This window comes from Equus quagga, chromosome 8 (genome assembly GCF_021613505.1).
Source record: "Equus quagga isolate Etosha38 chromosome 8, UCLA_HA_Equagga_1.0, whole genome shotgun sequence".
NCBI lineage: Eukaryota > Metazoa > Chordata > Mammalia > Perissodactyla > Equidae > Equus > Equus quagga.
In genome coordinates this window covers 54,367,191-54,385,015 of record NC_060274.1, presented here as the reverse complement: position 1 = coordinate 54,385,015, position 17,825 = coordinate 54,367,191, and the positions used below count along the sequence as shown (strand labels likewise).

At 34.6% G+C, this 17,825-nt stretch overlaps 1 protein-coding gene across 3 annotated transcripts in view; it reads left to right on the top strand.

Moving 5' to 3' along the window:
* SEMA3D (semaphorin 3D) overlaps window positions 1–17,825 on the top strand; it is a 185,788-nt gene that overhangs the window by 150,555 nt on the left and 17,408 nt on the right. For all 3 annotated transcript variants that reach the window (XM_046670512.1, XM_046670511.1, XM_046670513.1), the window contains exons 12-16: window positions 6,461–6,683; window positions 9,029–9,117; window positions 10,941–10,982; window positions 13,823–13,980; window positions 16,257–16,321. In XM_046670512.1, coding sequence (XP_046526468.1) covers window positions 6,461–6,683; window positions 9,029–9,117; window positions 10,941–10,982; window positions 13,823–13,980; window positions 16,257–16,321 — 577 coding nt within the window. The remainder of the gene's footprint in view (window positions 1–6,460; window positions 6,684–9,028; window positions 9,118–10,940; window positions 10,983–13,822; window positions 13,981–16,256; window positions 16,322–17,825) is intronic.

The following is a 17,825-nucleotide window of genomic DNA, read 5'->3' as shown; positions in this document are numbered from 1 at the left end:
ACTATTAAATGTTTTAGCTTTACTTTTAAAGATCAAAACCTACACGTGCATTTCCCAACTAAGGCTCCATTTTTTTTTGGTAGAGAACAAAAAGAGGTAGCTATGGATACTCTCTTTTAATTTAATAACATGATTTTACTAAGTGTACACTGGTGAATGATAAACACATTGTAATTCCCATTAATAGCTTAAACACGAGTAAAATATGTTCTTTCTTTGTATATAGATACTAAAAATAGGTAATGTGCATAGTGACTGCAAGGATTCCTGTGAATTTCTGGGTTCAAATATTTGAAACAAAGCCTTGTTTCAAGGAACACCATGACATGGTAAAAACCATCCTTGACTGAATACTAAGGACTAGACTTCTCACCACAGCTCTGCCTCTTACACTACCTGATGCTGGACACGTTGAAGAAATGCTCATTTTCAGTTCTAACTTTCCAATTCTTTTTGTTGTTAGTTTTCTTTGTTTGCTCTTAAGACACATGAAATATCAAAACCACTAAGCTAACCTCCTTCTTCCTATTTATTGCCTCTCCATGTTTTATTTCTGAGCATAGATAATATGCCCTTGTCCTTTTAGTGAGAAAAAGAAGAAAAATACTAAAATGTCCTGTAAAAACTTGGCTAAAAATTATTAAATCTCAAATAATCCCTGAATAAACGTCTCCCCTCTCCAATTCTATTTTAGGAATTCAGATCTTTAGAAAAATTTTAAATCCTTTTGCTGAAGCCAAATCCTTATATTAGTCAATTGCCTATTTAATTTAACTGACCCAGTACAAACCAGTGTTAAAGTGATTTTTCAACTACCACTAAATGTATAATAATGAAATCTCTCCCTTTCTATAACATTTCAAATCTTCGTCTAAACAAGAAGTCCCACCGTGTACAGTTCCTCCCTGTTTCCCCCCTTTGCGGAAAGGCCCTTATTGTCCATCTTCTCTGCTACAAGAGGAAATCCCCCAAACTATGGATGTGGTTGTGGATGCGTCTAACAGTCCTTATTTATGTCCCAGCAAGTTGTTAAACTTTCTAACTGTGTAAAAGACATTGAAAGATCACAAAGTTCTTTTGGTTCCAGGTCCACTAGAGACTTCATCTTCCAATTATGCTACCATAGACCAGCTCTGGGTCCTCGCATGTGCACCTGTTCTAAAAGGCCCTTTTTACTCTAACGTATCAAAGTGTCACTGCTTTCACTGAGATTGACTTATGATTTTGCTTCAAAAAAGCAAATCTTGGAGAGATTGTATCATAGGTAATACTACGTAATGTCAATAACTCTGTCTATGTAGTAGACTAGGTAGATGTAATGGTACTTTACTGAGAACTAGAATGACTGCTGAGAAATTCCAGCTTTCACCTTGGACTCCACGAGGTCCCACACTCTTTGGGGACTCTGTTTTCTCTCCCTGATCCACCTAAAATATTTGGCTTGAGCAATGACATTCTCCTGCATGCGTTTTTTTGACAGAGCAGATGATTCTTAGAATTGTATGTCTTCATTAATCTCTTAAATTAGATCTGGGTTTACCTAGGCTGGCCCCATTAAGTAAGAATTGTCTTGATTATATTGTGAAAGAGATGTTTTAAGGTTGACTTCAAAAATAGGTTTGCAAAAAGAAAAATCTGAAATTCAAAAAAGTTTCCTAAACTTCCTTTTGATTTGTATAGTGTTGTACTGTGATAATCTTACCAAATGGGACTGGAGAATAGTGGAAGAATTCTCTCACAGTGTCTCACACTGTCTTCTCATTTATGCACCTGAGGAATATGGCTAACATTTTGTTGTTGTTGTTGGTTTTGTTTTGTTTTAAGTAAAGCTTTCTTAATTAATTTAAAATCTGTGGAAAACTCTGCGCTCTTATGCATCACTATCTCATAGATGCCTCTCTATCATTAAATTCACAATTTTATTTTCTTCCCAACATTGCTCACTGCATGGCCTTCCACTTATTGGATAACACACTGTTACTTTGTCACATCTTTAAATTACTGAGGATACCTTTAATTCTATTTCTTTTAGGTTTTTGATTCTAGAAGGGAGAAGCAGAGGCAGGACTAGAATCTGGGCCTCCTGACTCCAAGATCCTAAATCTGATTACACTGAAGGTGTATGACAGAGCATCATGATCATTTTCCTTTAACTGTATATAGGCTGTGTTTCTCTGAAATGGTGAGAGGCAACTGATTCCTAACATAAATTTATCTTTTCAACTGGCTTTCAGCTTTCTTTTTGCTAGGGCCAACATTCACTTTTAAAATGAGATTCTCCAAATCCCAGGCTACTTACTATGTTCAGTAGTGTTTTCCTTTTGCTAGTATAGAAATTCCTCTAAGAGAAAGAGTATCTTAAAAAAGAGAGAGAGAGGAATTTACCTCTATATATGTTACCTCTCATATTGAATATAGGGTCCATATCTGTTATAAACTGACTTAATAAGCAGGGGGATAGGATGGCACCTATTAAATTTTTACCTTATAAATAAAAAACAGGCTTCCTTTACACATTTAGTTTATTTTTCCCAGCTTGCTGAAAATGAAAGCCTGGTTCAATCTTTCCTTGTGTCATGTCTTCCCTCACATTAGTCATTCCTCTGATTTGTTTTAAAAGGAAACTGCAACCTGTAGAAAGTAGCCTGAAGCAGCAGGGGGAGAAAACTTTTAACAGCTGTCTGGTGCCTTGCCAAGGGGCAAAGTTCTCTCGTTGGATAAAAACCATTTTTCTCCTCTTATCCATTGCTTCCCACTGCACTACCAAAGGCCCTGTACAAACATGCAGATCTGCCAAGCATAACACGATCACACCTAGCCAGCTGTGGCAGCCGGCCATGGGAGATAGGCGCTGAACCAGGATTGGGTTCACCCTTTCATCTCAGGATCTGCCTAGGCAGGTCTCCTTTCTCTTCTACCCTTATGCTGGTATTGTTTCCAGCAAGATACTGACATTTTAAAGTTTTGGTAATCGCTTTCTTTCTTTTTTTCTTCTTAAATTTTAAACTGTCTTAGAGTTTTTCAAAACAGTAGGTGGAGACGCAGTTAAGTTCCTGATTTGTTTCCTATAGTCATTGGAGCTAATATGTGGAAGTCAGGTAAATGTTAAATGCTGGGGGCAGAAATAAATGGCCCTCTACAGTGTAGTCAGAGAGACTGTATTAACAGGTAGAAATTAAAAGTGCATACCTACAGAGAAAAGGTCAGTAGATTTTTAACATCTGGGGTATATAGCTGCAATAGGAAATTTTCTAGGATTTTTTGAAGAGAAATAATTGAATATGTTCATTTGCTTTAGATGTAGCATTTTCCCAGACTTTCTCTTTCTCCGTTATAGAATTTTTCTTTCCTCCTTTACTCTTACCTACATACATTGCTTGGTGTCTCAAGTTATTTTTAGATCTGTGTGCTACTCTGCTAGCTATATATCAAAGGAAAAATTCCACTGGTTTCTAATGTACAGAAATAACAATACTTGGTTCAAATTGTGCTATTTTAAACCTCAGGGACTAACTACCAAATCACTTGCATTTGTGAAATCATAGTGGAGCCACAGACCTGAGAGATCACACACAGCCACCCAGAGGATAAAGATATTATCCAAACACTGGCAGCATGCCATGAGGAAAAGCTGCCACAAGAAAAAATACATTTTCAAAGATCATTTTATAATAGTCAATAGAAACCAGGTTTTCCTTCCCTTCCTTTTTTCTTAGATTTTATTACACTTAAATTTTTTTGTCAGGGGTGAGCAATGAGAAAAATTGTCATATTTGTTTCTTTGCTAAATGTTCATTTCTTCATTCACCTATACTTTTTCACATTAAAATTTCTTATAATTTGAAAGTTTGAAATCAAAAACTGTGGCTCAAATGTCATGATATTTCTTTTGAAATTTTGGCTACTGCGTGACTACAGCTGCAAGGTCAAAAGAGATCTTTTTCCTTAAGTTGCAGGGCTGCTTCAAAAATGTAATGCAGGCAAAGTCTTGTTTTTGCTTTGATTTTAATGATAGAACAACCAGATTGTGCTGCAGACATTATAAACAATACCCCTATGAATGGCTTTGACTGAGCCTCAAACATGCAACCTGTAATTGGGCAAGAGCTTTGTATCATTTGAGCTTCATATCCATTTTGAGTCGCAGCTTAATGTATTTAATATAGGGTTCCTTCCGTTATTGAGTTGACAGATTCCACTTGGCTGAAAGCTAAGTACTAGAAACAACAGATTTAGATCTTGAGACCAACATCCAGTTAAGAATATGCTAAGTGATTACCAAATGACTAATATTCTAGGACATTTCTAACCTCTTTGGTGTAAACCTGGGACAAGTAAATAGATATCAAGAAAAGATCAGTTTCTTAAGATCACGCATGCAAGATTTTTGTGAAAGACAAAGATAGTCTCAAATTATTTATAGAAAATCATTAGCAGATTTTTTTAGCATAACTCCTTTGATATTTCTTCTAATTTGTGAGCCATTATGATTTTATTGCTATTAAATTTAAAGTCAGGGTCATATGTTGTGATCACCCTAGTGTCTTTAGTTCCACTGCCATTAGTTCCCTGAGAAGTGCCCCTCTTGAATGCCTTGGAACCTTGGCAAGATTCTAATTAATGCCTCATAAAAATGACTCAAATCAATGGAGCTTATAATTCCAACTTGTGTAAAAACTAAAATAGGACAAAAGCAGCACGCTTTTTACAAACTTTCCTTAATGTAAGTCATTTTCTTCTCTATGCCTGCCTCATATAGCCAAAATTTTCCTTTCCAAAAGTATGTATTAGCTCATTAAAAATTGAAATGTGATAACAGAATTCTTCTATCTGAGGTAACTTTCTAAATTACAGTATATTGAAATCATAAAATAGATTTAGTATGTGGGAGGGGAGATATTTACTGAAAAAAAGTCAGATTATAAAGTAATTCCCTCTTACTCATGTTCTTTTGGTAGTCACATCAATTTCATTGGATTTGTACTAGTTTGAACTTTTTCCTTTTACCACCAGGGGGCAGGGTATGCTAACTATTGAATTAGTGAACACTAAAAGGCACATGAGACAATTTTAGAAGAGAAAAATCCCTTGAGGGTTTCTCCACAGATCCTTCAAGGGAAGAGCTTTTGAATTATTCATGGTATAATTTTAACATCAGTTATAAGAAAACTAGATATTTATGATGTCCAGCTATTAAAGCTCTTTTACAGTAATTTTTCTGTGTTGATTTGTTCCATTTTATTTTTAATAATCATGGTTTTAATTTAAAACTGAAAAATTGATTAAAGGGAATTGAAAATAGTGGCTTCTTTTATATTCCCATGTTTATAGATCACTTTCTTCATAATTATTTCAACTCATTTCATGTATCTTCATAAGAAACAATAATCTTCATAAGAAAAGAGCTCTCCTTGAAAACTTTAGAAAATATAGATAAATAGATATAATTTAGAATTTTTTTTGAAGAAGCATTGAGAAACTTTAACAAGTAAGGATAATTTGTTTCACAAGTTTCTCTTTGATGACCATTAGCCATTCCACATGCCAGCAAGTGAAAACATTGTCTTGAAATCTGGTTAATTTTAGAAGAGAACTGTTCGAAAGACAGTGGAAATATCTAGCATGGGTGTTTTATGATCTGTTTTCTGAGGTCAGCCTTCTTGGAAGGAAAGACATTGTCTTGGGATTGAAATGATAAATTTCACTTGTGCCAATGCAGCTGGAAAGAGCATCCCAAGAGGGCATTGATAAAAGACTTAAAATATGTGCAGAATTAATTTTTGTATTGAGGTATAATTGACATATAACATTATATTAGCTTCAGGTGTACAACATAATGATTCTATATTTGTATATGTTGTGAAATGATCATCACAAGTCTGTTAACATCCAGTTAAAAAATTTTTTTTCTTATGGTGTAATGAGAGCTTTTAAGATCTACTTTCTTAGCAACTTTCAAATATACCATACAGTATTAGAAAATATATTAAAAGTTTGTACCTTTTGACCCCCTTCACGCATTTTACCTACTCCTCCACTCCCACCTCTGCTAACTACCAGCCTGTTCTCTGTATCTGTAAGCTTGGTTTTTGTTTGCTGTTTGTTTGTTTTTTCAGATTCCACATATAAGTGAGATCATACAGTCTTTGTCTGATTTATTTCACTTAGCATAATGCCCTCAAGGTCTATCTATGTTATCACAAATGGCAAGATTTCCTTCTTTTTTATGGCTGAATAGTATTCCATTGTAATAATTTAGAATAGTTTTGAGAGAGAAAACTAGATTTAAATATATTTGAAGTAAACTTCATTTATTTACAAGTACATATGATTCCATATTGATCCTGTTGACCATTCCTTTAATATTATCAGTGATAATATTTAAAACCTTTATTAGAAGTAAATGTAAATTTCTCAAGTGCATGAACAATGCTTTACTCCTCTCCTCATTTCTTTTCAGTGTCCAAGTAAAACCTATGACCCGCTGATTAAATCCACACGAGATTTTCCAGATGATGTCATCAGTTTCATAAAGCGGCACCCTGTGATGTATAAGTCAGTATATCCAGTTGCAGGAGGACCAACATTCAAGCGAATCAATGTGGATTATAGACTGACACAGATTGTGGTGGATCATGTCGTTGCAGAAGATGGCCAGTATGATGTAATGTTTCTTGGAACAGGTACGCTAAAACCAGCTTATGTTTTCTTTCAAAGGAATTTTTCATTATTAGACAAAGAAAACAAAACCTTCAAAAAATTTATTGTTCAAAATCAAAATGAATAATTATTAGATAATACCTAGTTAGTATTTCTTAAAATTTCATAACATGTGCTTTTAATTGACAATCATAAATATCTCCCAGCCTTCGTTACTGTTATTTGAGCTTTCAAAATATATTTGTATATTATGACTGCAATGTTCCTGCTATAGATTAGGTGCTCAATACATATTTGTTGAAAGATTAAGGACTAAAATTAAACAAGTAGGACAAAGCAATGTTTCTTTATTTTCAAACTTCACCTTTCCCTCTCTCCACAGAGATATTTGATAAGCCCTACCTCAAAGGATCCCATTACCCAATTTGGAGATTCGCTAACTTAGTTGACTTAAGATAGCTTTTCAAAAGAGTTAATCGCTGCTTTGTAAAAATCTTTAAGTAGAAGCTTCTCAGCGATTATTTTTCCCCTCCTTGAATTTTGTAGATCCAGTATCACTTTCATTATTAGAGCTTCTTCTATTTGTTTATTATTTTGTCTGCCAATTCAGTAATTATAAAATGGTTAAAACATATTTTTTCTAGAAAAAGAAATATTGCTTATTTGTTGCGTCTCAAAAAATAAAAATAAAGTATTATTGGGGGCTGGCCCAGTAGCATAGTGATTAAGTTTGCATGCTCTGCTTTGGGGACCTGGGGTTCACAGGTTCGGGTCCCGGATGCAGACCTACACACCACTCATCAAACCATGCTGTGGCAGCATCCCACATACAAAATAGAGGAAGATTGGCACAGATGTTAGCCTCAGGGCCAATCTCCCTCACCAAAAAATAAAATAAAGTATTATCTAATAATGTCATGTGAATTCTAATGGCAGTAAAGATAACGTGTCATTAAAACAAAAGCACTGCATCCTAGACAATGTTATCTAATTTAATGGATCAAGCATTGCATAAAGAAATAGAAATTAATGGGTTTCCAAAAGGTGGACTTTTTTATCAAAATAGGTTTTCAGGACTACAAAACAATTTTAGAATAATTTTATTTTTAAATATATTGGTTTTTAAAAAGTTAGGTTTATTAGGAAGTGTGTGTGTGTGATAGACTCAGGGGCTTTCAAGAACACCAGTTGTCAAGCCTGATTATGTTGCAGATGGCAATACCAAGGCCCAGTAAAATAAGTGATGCTTTCAAGACTACAGAGATTACTATTGAAGCATCAAAACTTAAAGTAGTTTTTCACTAATTCTAATGATTTTGCCGCTTAATTTGCACTGCCCACCCAACGCTCATTCCTAGATCTTCAACATTTAAGTGTCGTCAATGCCATTCAGCCACTAGGTGGTATTACCTAACTTTTACAGAGAAAATTATAAGGATAGATATTCTATTATGACATTTGGAAAATATTTATTTAATATTTTCCAAAAATCCTAGAGTTATTTAAATACAGAGTTAAATAATCCCAACTATTTTGTGTAAACAGGATCATTCCTACACATGTTAATATACCCCAACCCCAGTGTTCAGAAGTTTAAAAGCATCTATTTTCTATAAGTTAATTTCCAAATGGGATTTTTTTCTTTTTCTAAAATGTTCTTTTGAATGTATTTCTCTAAAGACACTTTGTAGGACTGCAATGTCAGATCCTGTATTTAAGGCATCTTTTTTAAATGTCAATTTTGGGTTTATATTATTAAATATATAGACTTGTTATAGTCTTTTAAATTGAACTACAATAATCTTAAACAAAATTTCAATTTCTAGCCCATTAATGTTTCTGTAAGTAAAATATATTTGATGAATGAGCTATAATTTCCCCCATGTAGACAGTGTCAATGATTTCTCTTCCATTTGTTAACATTGTTAAAAATACATATATCTTGCCTTTCATGGTGAATTGATATAATAAGTACTGAATAAATATTTCTTACATTAAGAGAGAACTTTTTATTCTAATATATTTTAACCTTTTTAATTAAGTTCCAAAAATGTCATTCCACTTTTGTTATCATTTCAACTAATATTTAAATGAGACATATATAGTCCTTTTGTTAGGAATAATTTCTAAGTATGTGTCTTTTTATATTTTCTTTATAAATATGTGTTTTATGAGCTAAAACTTATAATATTTCAGGAGGGAAGAATCATATACATTAAGCTTACCTTCTTGCATGCGTTATTAAATCTGATTTCTTGAAAGGCATCTAAAGAAAAATGAGGGGTGCCATGTGAAGATTGTTAGGAATATACTTACAGCTAAACATCGAAATAGAAACAGCAGGGTCATGGGTTATATATTTTTTCAGACGTTGGAACAGTCCTAAAAGTCGTCAGCATTTCAAAGGAGAAGTGGAATATGGAAGAGGTGGTACTGGAGGAGCTGCAGGTATTCAAGGTAAGACTTAATCTAAAGTTCCAGAGGAGATGGTGAAACCGAGTGGTCATTGTTACGGGACAGGTTTGTTTTAATACATCATCACTTTTCCTGGAGAAGTCTGTGTAGTTAGCTCCTTTATTTTCCTTCTCCTTAAGCGAGGGAAAATAGTTTTAAAAGCAGCTAAGAATGAGGCTCACCTTCCCCTGTAGAATACCACTGAATTTGGAGCTCCTGGGATTGCCCCTTATTACTGCATTCTCTAAGCATGTGCTCAGACAAATTGCCACAGTAAATGAAAGTCTGGGGTCTCTTTTGCTATCCAGATGTTTTTCTACTTTATAAATTTTGCTTTTGAATTTTTCCTCAATTGAATTTGAGAAAACTGGAAGAGTGTCTGAATCGTGTGTCCTTGCTTTTCGGTAAGGAAGTTTTTTAGAAAGGTTGCATGATAGTGAGTCTACCTGTATGCAAAACTTCCCTCACTCACCAAAAGAGTTAGTAGGTCTAAAATAATAGTCCTCCAGATTTGGGGAATGTCTTTGACTTTTAACAACAAATTTGAATTGTGGCATTCTTTGTAGATCCTCAGCGAAATTCAATTTAAAATTATTTCTTGAAAATAACATTGGAAATAAAATTGTATTTCTCAGAAGAGCTTTTAAAAAATATGCTGTGCCTTTCATAACATTTTTGTTGAGGCAGACTAGAATGGACTGTTTCCATGTAAACACCTATTGCCTTAAAAGAGAGTAGAGCTTTCCGCTGTGAGGGGTGCAAGTTAATTAACATGCTGCGTTCCATAAGATCCTGTTTACACTGTGATGATAATAGTGGTCAAGGAGTTAACAAGAACAAGCCCTGCTATCTGGCATGTACCAAAAACAAAATCTTGGGAGATTCCTAAGGGAAAAGCCAATGTCAAATATAAGTGTGAATCCAAATCCAAAAATAAAACCCCCAAACACATATTGGCACATTCAAACAAGTGTCACTCATTGGTTGTTAATGGTCAAGAGGAATTGTTTGGATTCCATTGTTAAGATTAAATAATGAACCTGTTTTGTTAATTCATAACAAAAAAGTTATTGGACAGAACTTCCTCTCTTTAAAATTTTTCCTTCATATATTTTCTTAAATTTGTGACATCTGCTGCTGTTTGCCAATTAGTAAATTTTGGCTGATGGGAAATGAATGAATAGTAGATAGATAGATAGATAATAGATGAAAAAATTTTTAAACATTCCATCCTTTTTAGTTTGGTAGCTTTTGTGTTCATGTTTCTGATTTTATATTGCATGCGTAGAGCCATATTTTCTACAAATAAAACTGGTCCTAGTTCATATCATGTACGTCCACATCGTGCAGTGTTCCATAATGAATATGGTCATCCTTAAGGAACACTATAACTTTCAGAACTCTGCTACTTGAACAAGTTTTTGAACTACTGATCTAAGTAAGAGCAGAAAGAGGTAATAAATGATTATGGAGATGTTCTTGTCAACGCTAGTTTGAATTATATGGAAGCTGTTAAGATAAGCAGATTTAGAAGCAGGAGAAATTTGTGGGTAACTGGAAACTATTTTCAATGCAGAGTGTTTCCTCATACATTTAGGTGATTTTTCTTTAGTAAGGTACTTTAAAACAACTATTTTAATAATTTCCATTAAGGTAGAATCACTGCCCATTGGAAGGAAATAGCAAACACTAAGATCCTTTTCTCCCTTAGATAACGAGCCTTGAAGTTTACTTCAGTGATCTTTGGTTTAAGATGAAACAACATATTGGCTACTATAAAAGATTGCTAATGATTATCTTTATTAACATTTAACTTCTATTTTCAGCACTCGTCAATCATCTTGAACATGGAGTTGTCCCTGAAGCAGGTACTTTCTAATTTTTGTGTAAAAATTGACAAAAGCAAATTGAATCAAAGTTCATTTTAGGGAAAATCCATTTAAATTGAAAGTTAAATTATAAATAATGTGAAAAACTTTAGATTGTTTCTTTTCTAACTGATTAGAGGCCCTTGTTTCAGTCTTGCCATTGGAGAAATTGAACCAAATTTCATTAATTGAATAATATATTCTCCTCTTCCTTTGCCTCTTGAAAATCAAGCTCATGTTTCTAGTCTCATGAGAATGTCTTTCTGTCAAAGCCATAAGGAATTCATATAGAATACCAGCCCTAATCATTAAAAATGGTGTTTAATCAGGGAGCCTAGGAGGTAGACTATGGTCGGTGGTGGCAAAGAGCCCAAGAATCAACCTCCAACCTTCCACTTAATATCTGACTCCTGCAATCAATTTCCTCAACAGTAATGTTAGAAAATAATATCCACCTCCTAATAAATAGGATGCTGCATGCAAAATTCTAGAGAGAGAGCTGGTACATTAAATGTGAAGTAAATGGTAGTTAATAATAATAACAACCATAATAACATTTAACATGATTTCACAGTTCTTGGATATGATACTCCAAATCCCAATTGATTCAAGGCATTCAGACTTGTATTAACATTTCTCTATGTACCCCTAAGATTTAAGAAAGTCATGTGATAATATATTCCACATTAAGGTGTTGCTAACATTGTCTTAATCCACTAGGACTAGTATGGTACAGGGTTTTTAGGGAAAAGATCTAAATAGGTTTCTTCTTCAGGTCTTTTCCATTAATTTGTTCATTCATTCAACATTTAGTTCTTGAAGCCCTGCTACTTAGAGGATATAGAAATGAATGAATGACATAGCCTTTAACCTCCAGAAGTTCATGGTTGCTGGAAGACAAAGAAGCATGCTAACAATGCAGAGCAATAATGGAAGCATGTACTAGGGAGACACAGGAGAGGAACTGGCCTAAAAGGGAGCCAGGAGCAGTAGGGGAAGGTAGCTAAAAGAAAAGAGACGTAACCTGAGCTATGAAGGATGTTGCAGTTAACCAGATAAGGAGAAAGGGGTATGGGATGGGGAAGCTTTGACAAGTAGGAGGTTGTAAAGAGTATGAAGAGTGAAAAGATGTGAAGAGTGAGAGACAATAGCTTATTCTAAGAACTTTGTATACAAAGGACATATGTATGCCTAAGAGCAAAGGATGCTAGAAATGAATCTGGAGAAGTAAGACAGAGCAAGATTAGGCACATCCTTATATTTCCTCCTAAGAAGTATAACAATTTTATCTAAGGACAATGAAAACCTTTAAATATTTTAAGCAGGAGGGTGGCGTGATAAGAGTTTACTTTTAGAAAAATTGGTCTGGCGTGGCAGTGTGGAAGATGGATTGAGTCCTGAGGTAGAGGTGGGGGTTGCTGGAAAACAAGGCTGAACCCAGCAGAAATATTAGGAGACTTATAAGTAATCCAGGAAAGAAATGATAAGGACAGAAACAAAGGCAGTGGCAGTGGAGAGGGAGAGGACGAAGAGATTAGAGAGTTCTATCTGAGAGAATGGAAAAGATATGGCGACAGACTCAATGACAAAGAAAGAAGATTCAAAGACAACTCCCACCTTTGTGTCTTGGGTAACTGGGATGGTGTCTCTCGCCAAGGTAGGGTAGCAGGAGTAGATTTAGGGGAATGAGTATGTCCACATTTATGTTATTTACAAGATATATCTGAGCCTTTGTACAATAAGGAAGGTAAAGAAATGAGAATAGAAAAGAGGGAAACCCGGCAAAGAAAAGAATCATCAATGGAGACAGAAGTCTTAGGCAGAAATAAAAAGGGAGAAAAGGAGAAAGTGAAGAGAGTTTCAACGAGAATGTGGTCCCTGGCGTCAAATACTATGGAGAATTTTTGTAAAACAAGTGCAATGTACATTGCATTTAGTAACCAGGAAGTCTTAACTGACATTTTAATGGGTGGCAATGGTATAAGATACATTTCTGTAGGTTGAGTACATGGATATTATTTATGTCAATATCTATTTCTCAGGTTTTTTTCCTCCACTTAAAGTGTGCTATAGTTCACTAGAATTGACCATGAGTTCCTTGAAGGCGCAGAAGATGGTTTATTCACTTGTATCATCCCTCTCCCCACCCCACCCCTCACCACCTACACTCAGATGAATACATACAGGGAGCAGTGCATTATTTTCAGACCTTATTTTCAATATGTAATTTTATTTGCTAAGTTTTTCAATATCATGCAGCCTTTCATTTGTGATATGGCATCCCTCAAGTCTCCTTAATACTTTCTTCACAGTAATATCAAATACTTTCTCTCCCACTTATAACCCATTTTCCTTTAGGAATCAGTAAGTACTTCATTAGCAAATGAAATGCTTGGTTAAAACCACAGGAAAGTTTTATAAATCTCTTTCAGTCATCTCTCATGTAAGGAGCCACAGCAGGGGAAGACCATCAGTGTTGCCTACAGCATCTGTGCTTGATATTATCTACCAAAGTGTATTTTCAACTATTGAGAAAGAATTTGACATCTTAATTCCTCAGTCTGGCAGCTGGTTTTTGACCTTCTTAAATTACTGCCAAGGTTACTCTAGCTCCGTAGAATGCTGTCCATTTCAGTATCAACATCTTCAAACCACGATCCTGCCAGGGGCAGAAGTGATTGACTTATCTTACTCTTCGTTACATGTCTGTACAAGTGTTTACAATGGGCAGGACACCTGAGAAGACAGATTTAGGTCTGTGATGGGGTATTCAAGAAAGGGGAGTTCTTGAGACTAATCGGAAAGATGCTACTAATTCATTTGTTTTGCCTGATTTGCAGCAACAATTGTACATTGGTTCCCAAGATGGATTGGTTCAGCTTTCCTTGCACAGATGCGACACTTATGGGAAAGCCTGTGCCGACTGTTGTCTTGCCAGAGATCCCTACTGTGCCTGGGATGGAAATGCATGCTCTCGCTATGCACCCACTTCGAAAAGGTAAGAGGCCCATAGAGTGATACGAAGCCTTCATTTTACACAGTGAATATATCACACAAATACCTTGTCTAATAGTTTAAAGAGAACATCTATAGATAACATGGTCAGTGGTAGGAATATTAAAATTAAAATATTGTTTTATAGTTTTGCATTAAACTAAATGTTGAAGGAGGATAAAGTGGAATGTTCTGAAATTCTGAAATGTGAAACTTTTAAAAATTCTGACAAATTGTTTATATTCTTTTCCTTCGTCTATGTTAAATACCATTAAAAGTTTATTTTTCTTTACTACTTTGCCCTTTCTACATCTTCCCTTGTTCCCTTATTTCTAAATATGTATATACTCATACTTACTGTTTTACAAATAATGTATAAATATAGGTGTTTGTAAAAGTGTGGATTATAAACAGCTCACAGCACATCCCAGTGACTCGGGACAATTTGCCTTTTACTGTAATAACTCTAACTTGGTCAATTTCTGCCACTCAGATGTACTTAAACATCAAACTATTTTCCTGCAGTTTGTAGTTCACTGCTTTTTGTGCTCTTAAAGAGAATGCTATTTTGAGCCAACAATACCCAGCTAGGAATTTATTCTATACACACATAGGCAAAAGTACCACAAAGTTACATGTTCAAGGATGCTCATTTCAGCACTGTCTGCAATAGTAAAATTACTGGAAACAACCCAAATGTCCACGAATATGACTGATGCTAGCTAAATATAGTATGATATAATTGTTTTAATATGTGGATTATAGTAACACTTTTTTCCTAACCTAAAGTATTTTTCAAAGTATATTTTTCTCTAGGCAAAATGTCAGCAAATTGTATATGGTATTTTTTTTATCTTTAGGCTTTATTAACAAAATAAGGTAACAGGTAAGCCTATGTTAGTCCCACTAGTACATATGCACTTTTTTCTTTTGAAAGTTTACTGATTTGTCAAGTTGCAAATTCTTGGAAACACAGATGAAATATATAGTGCAACAGCAGATACTGCTTAAAATTAGGAGACATCATATATGCCCTGAAATCTCTTAATTAAATGTGAGTGAGATACCAGTATTACAAGTTGGAAGTAAAAAGCAGCAATATTTTGTTATAGTTTTTGGCTGAGAATATATTTATCATAGTGAGTCTTTGGGCAATGTTTTTCTTTTCTAGAAGCTAGAAAACAAAAGTGCTCATTAGCTGGTAATTGAACCTTCAGTTTGATGAATTGACCCTGTTCCTTAAGAAGCCAAGATTTACAAACGTTCTTGACCTTATGTGCCTTATACCACCATAATTTTTTCTTCTTGTATTTCCCAAGACTGTCTCTCTGATCTTGCAGACATGCCACTGTGATGTTTTCCCTTACCTAACATAATGTCCATGTGAGCCAAAAAACGTGTGTGATAGATGACTCTTGTACAGGATTGTCATCTGGTCAGCATTGCCCTTAAGGAACACCCTAGATATTGCAGAAGTTTTACTGTGACCTCTGTGATCACTGAAGTGGCAACGTAAAATAGCCAAAGCAAATGAAAATATACTATAAGAATATAAAACTTGTTTAACTTAGAGGTAGCAGATTTTCTTTTTTTTATACAATAGTGCTATTTTCTCTTAAGGGAAATATGTGACAACAATGCACAAAACCATTATAATTATCTTTAATATCATTATCACTATCAGAAAAACAGTGTGAACTATACTATCAGCAGATAGGAATCAATTCTACTCATTCACACCATTTCAAATTCGTACTTCTATTTCAAGTGACAGTATTTATCTTGTCACTTAATCAAATTTGTGTAATAATGAATCTTCATATGAAAGGGGTTTTGTATTTGTGTGTACATTCCTACCCACTAACTAAAGCTCTTTTATATCTTATTATTTTCACAATGACTGACTGAAAAAAGAGGGTAGGGATAGTTACCCCTGTTTGATGTACATAAAACCTGAATTATATTTATATTCAACCTGTTCTGTTGAATAACTTGTCAAAAGTAAAGGAAAGAGAAAGCTGTAGTAGTTAAATAAAATTCACATCATCTTATGGGCAAAACAAGATTCATTCCATTAGGAACAACTAGTGCCTAATACTGGTTCTACTACGAGTAGTGTTTGAGTTAATGTTAGAGTGATTGGAATATTGACCTGCATTGAAGTTAAGTAGTAAGACAAGCATAGTTCTCCTTCTGCCACTGTTGTTGTGTTAGATGTAGACTTTGGATAGTCCAGTTATCAGGCTTGAAGTTCTAAACAGTTTAATTCTTTTTCCACAGGAGAGCTAGACGCCAAGATGTAAAGTATGGAGACCCAATCACCCAGTGCTGGGACATAGAAGACAGTAAGTATAGGTTTGATATGTTTTTCTCCCATTTAAAATTTTAAGCTTACTCTTTGTGTGTCTTTATACTATATAACTTAAAACCTCTATTATATAGGAAGATCTCATTTTGTATAATGCTGTGTTCTGGAAAAGCAATAGAAGGTTTTATAAATCAACCCCCGTCTATATGCCTAAGTGAATAATCCTTTGTTATTTCATTATTTGTTTCATATGTCTTTTAAAATTCCCCTCCTTTTTTTTCTTTTTTACTGCCTTATCCATCCTTGTAAAGTTTGAAAACGGCTGTTAGATATAAAGCAGGATATAGTCCAAAACATATGGACATTTAGAGTAAGCTCAAAGACACCCTCCGAGAAAAGTCTAACGAAAGTGTAGGCACTTATTAGAAATAAGTTTTAGGGAGGCTATGCATTATTTGTATTCACTATCCATGTTTTCATTCAATGATAAAATATTTACTAAGTGACTTCCATGTGCATACACTTGTCTCAGGTAGACTTTGAGACAAAGAAACTCCTTAGAGAGCTTATGGTTCTTTGGGGAGATGTCATAAGGCAAAATTAGTGATATGGGAATTTAGCAAAAAGGAGAGGTCACTAGAGACCATTCAGAGATATTGTTCGGAGAAAATTTCATAGAATGGAAGATCTTGAAAGTCTGACTATGAGCGGGGTAGAGTAAAAAATAGGGAGGACGTCTGTTGAGTGAGTCTGGTAACAGAGAAAAAAAAATCTTTGAGAGTGTGTATTCCAGAGCTTCAGTTACTTTCAACTGTCAAGCTGAACCTTCAGATAGAAGACACACGTGCACACACATGTGCATGCACACGCACACACAACTGGGGAAAGAAAAAAGAACTGCCTTCCCTTAATCACATTGTTAGGAACTGCCCAAGCACTGAATAAACAACCCAAATTTCATACTTGGTGGTCCAGCAGTTTTCTTAATTTAAAAACAGAACAAATTGTATTATTCATAATTTCATTCTTCTGAAAAATAAGCTGTGGTCCAGAATAGTAGAATAGTATGTTTGACTTCTTGTTCTAATTTGTACGTGACTCACTATCATGTCCAGTGTTTTATTTAGCAATCATTACTGTGTCCTATGTGTACGATTTTTCACATGTGCATAGGAGATTTATCAGGAATGTTATAGGTATTGAAGATATACCAATGAACAAAAAAAGAAAGGAATCTGTGCATTCATGGATATACATTCAAGTGTGTATTAGGGGAGGGAGCAGGCAATAAACATGAAAACAAGTAAAATATATGTTTTCTCAGATAATGATAAATGTTATAAAGAAGATGATATAAAACAGTTGCTGCTTAAGGCACTCACAATTATTGTCTCCATTTCACCATATCCCATTCTTGCTATAACCCATTGCTGTAACCCTCTTTTCTAATCATCAGCATCACTCTACTCAGTCCATTTATTGTCAAGATCATCAGCATTTTCCTCCTTGCCAAATCCAATCACCAACTTTCAGTTCTCATT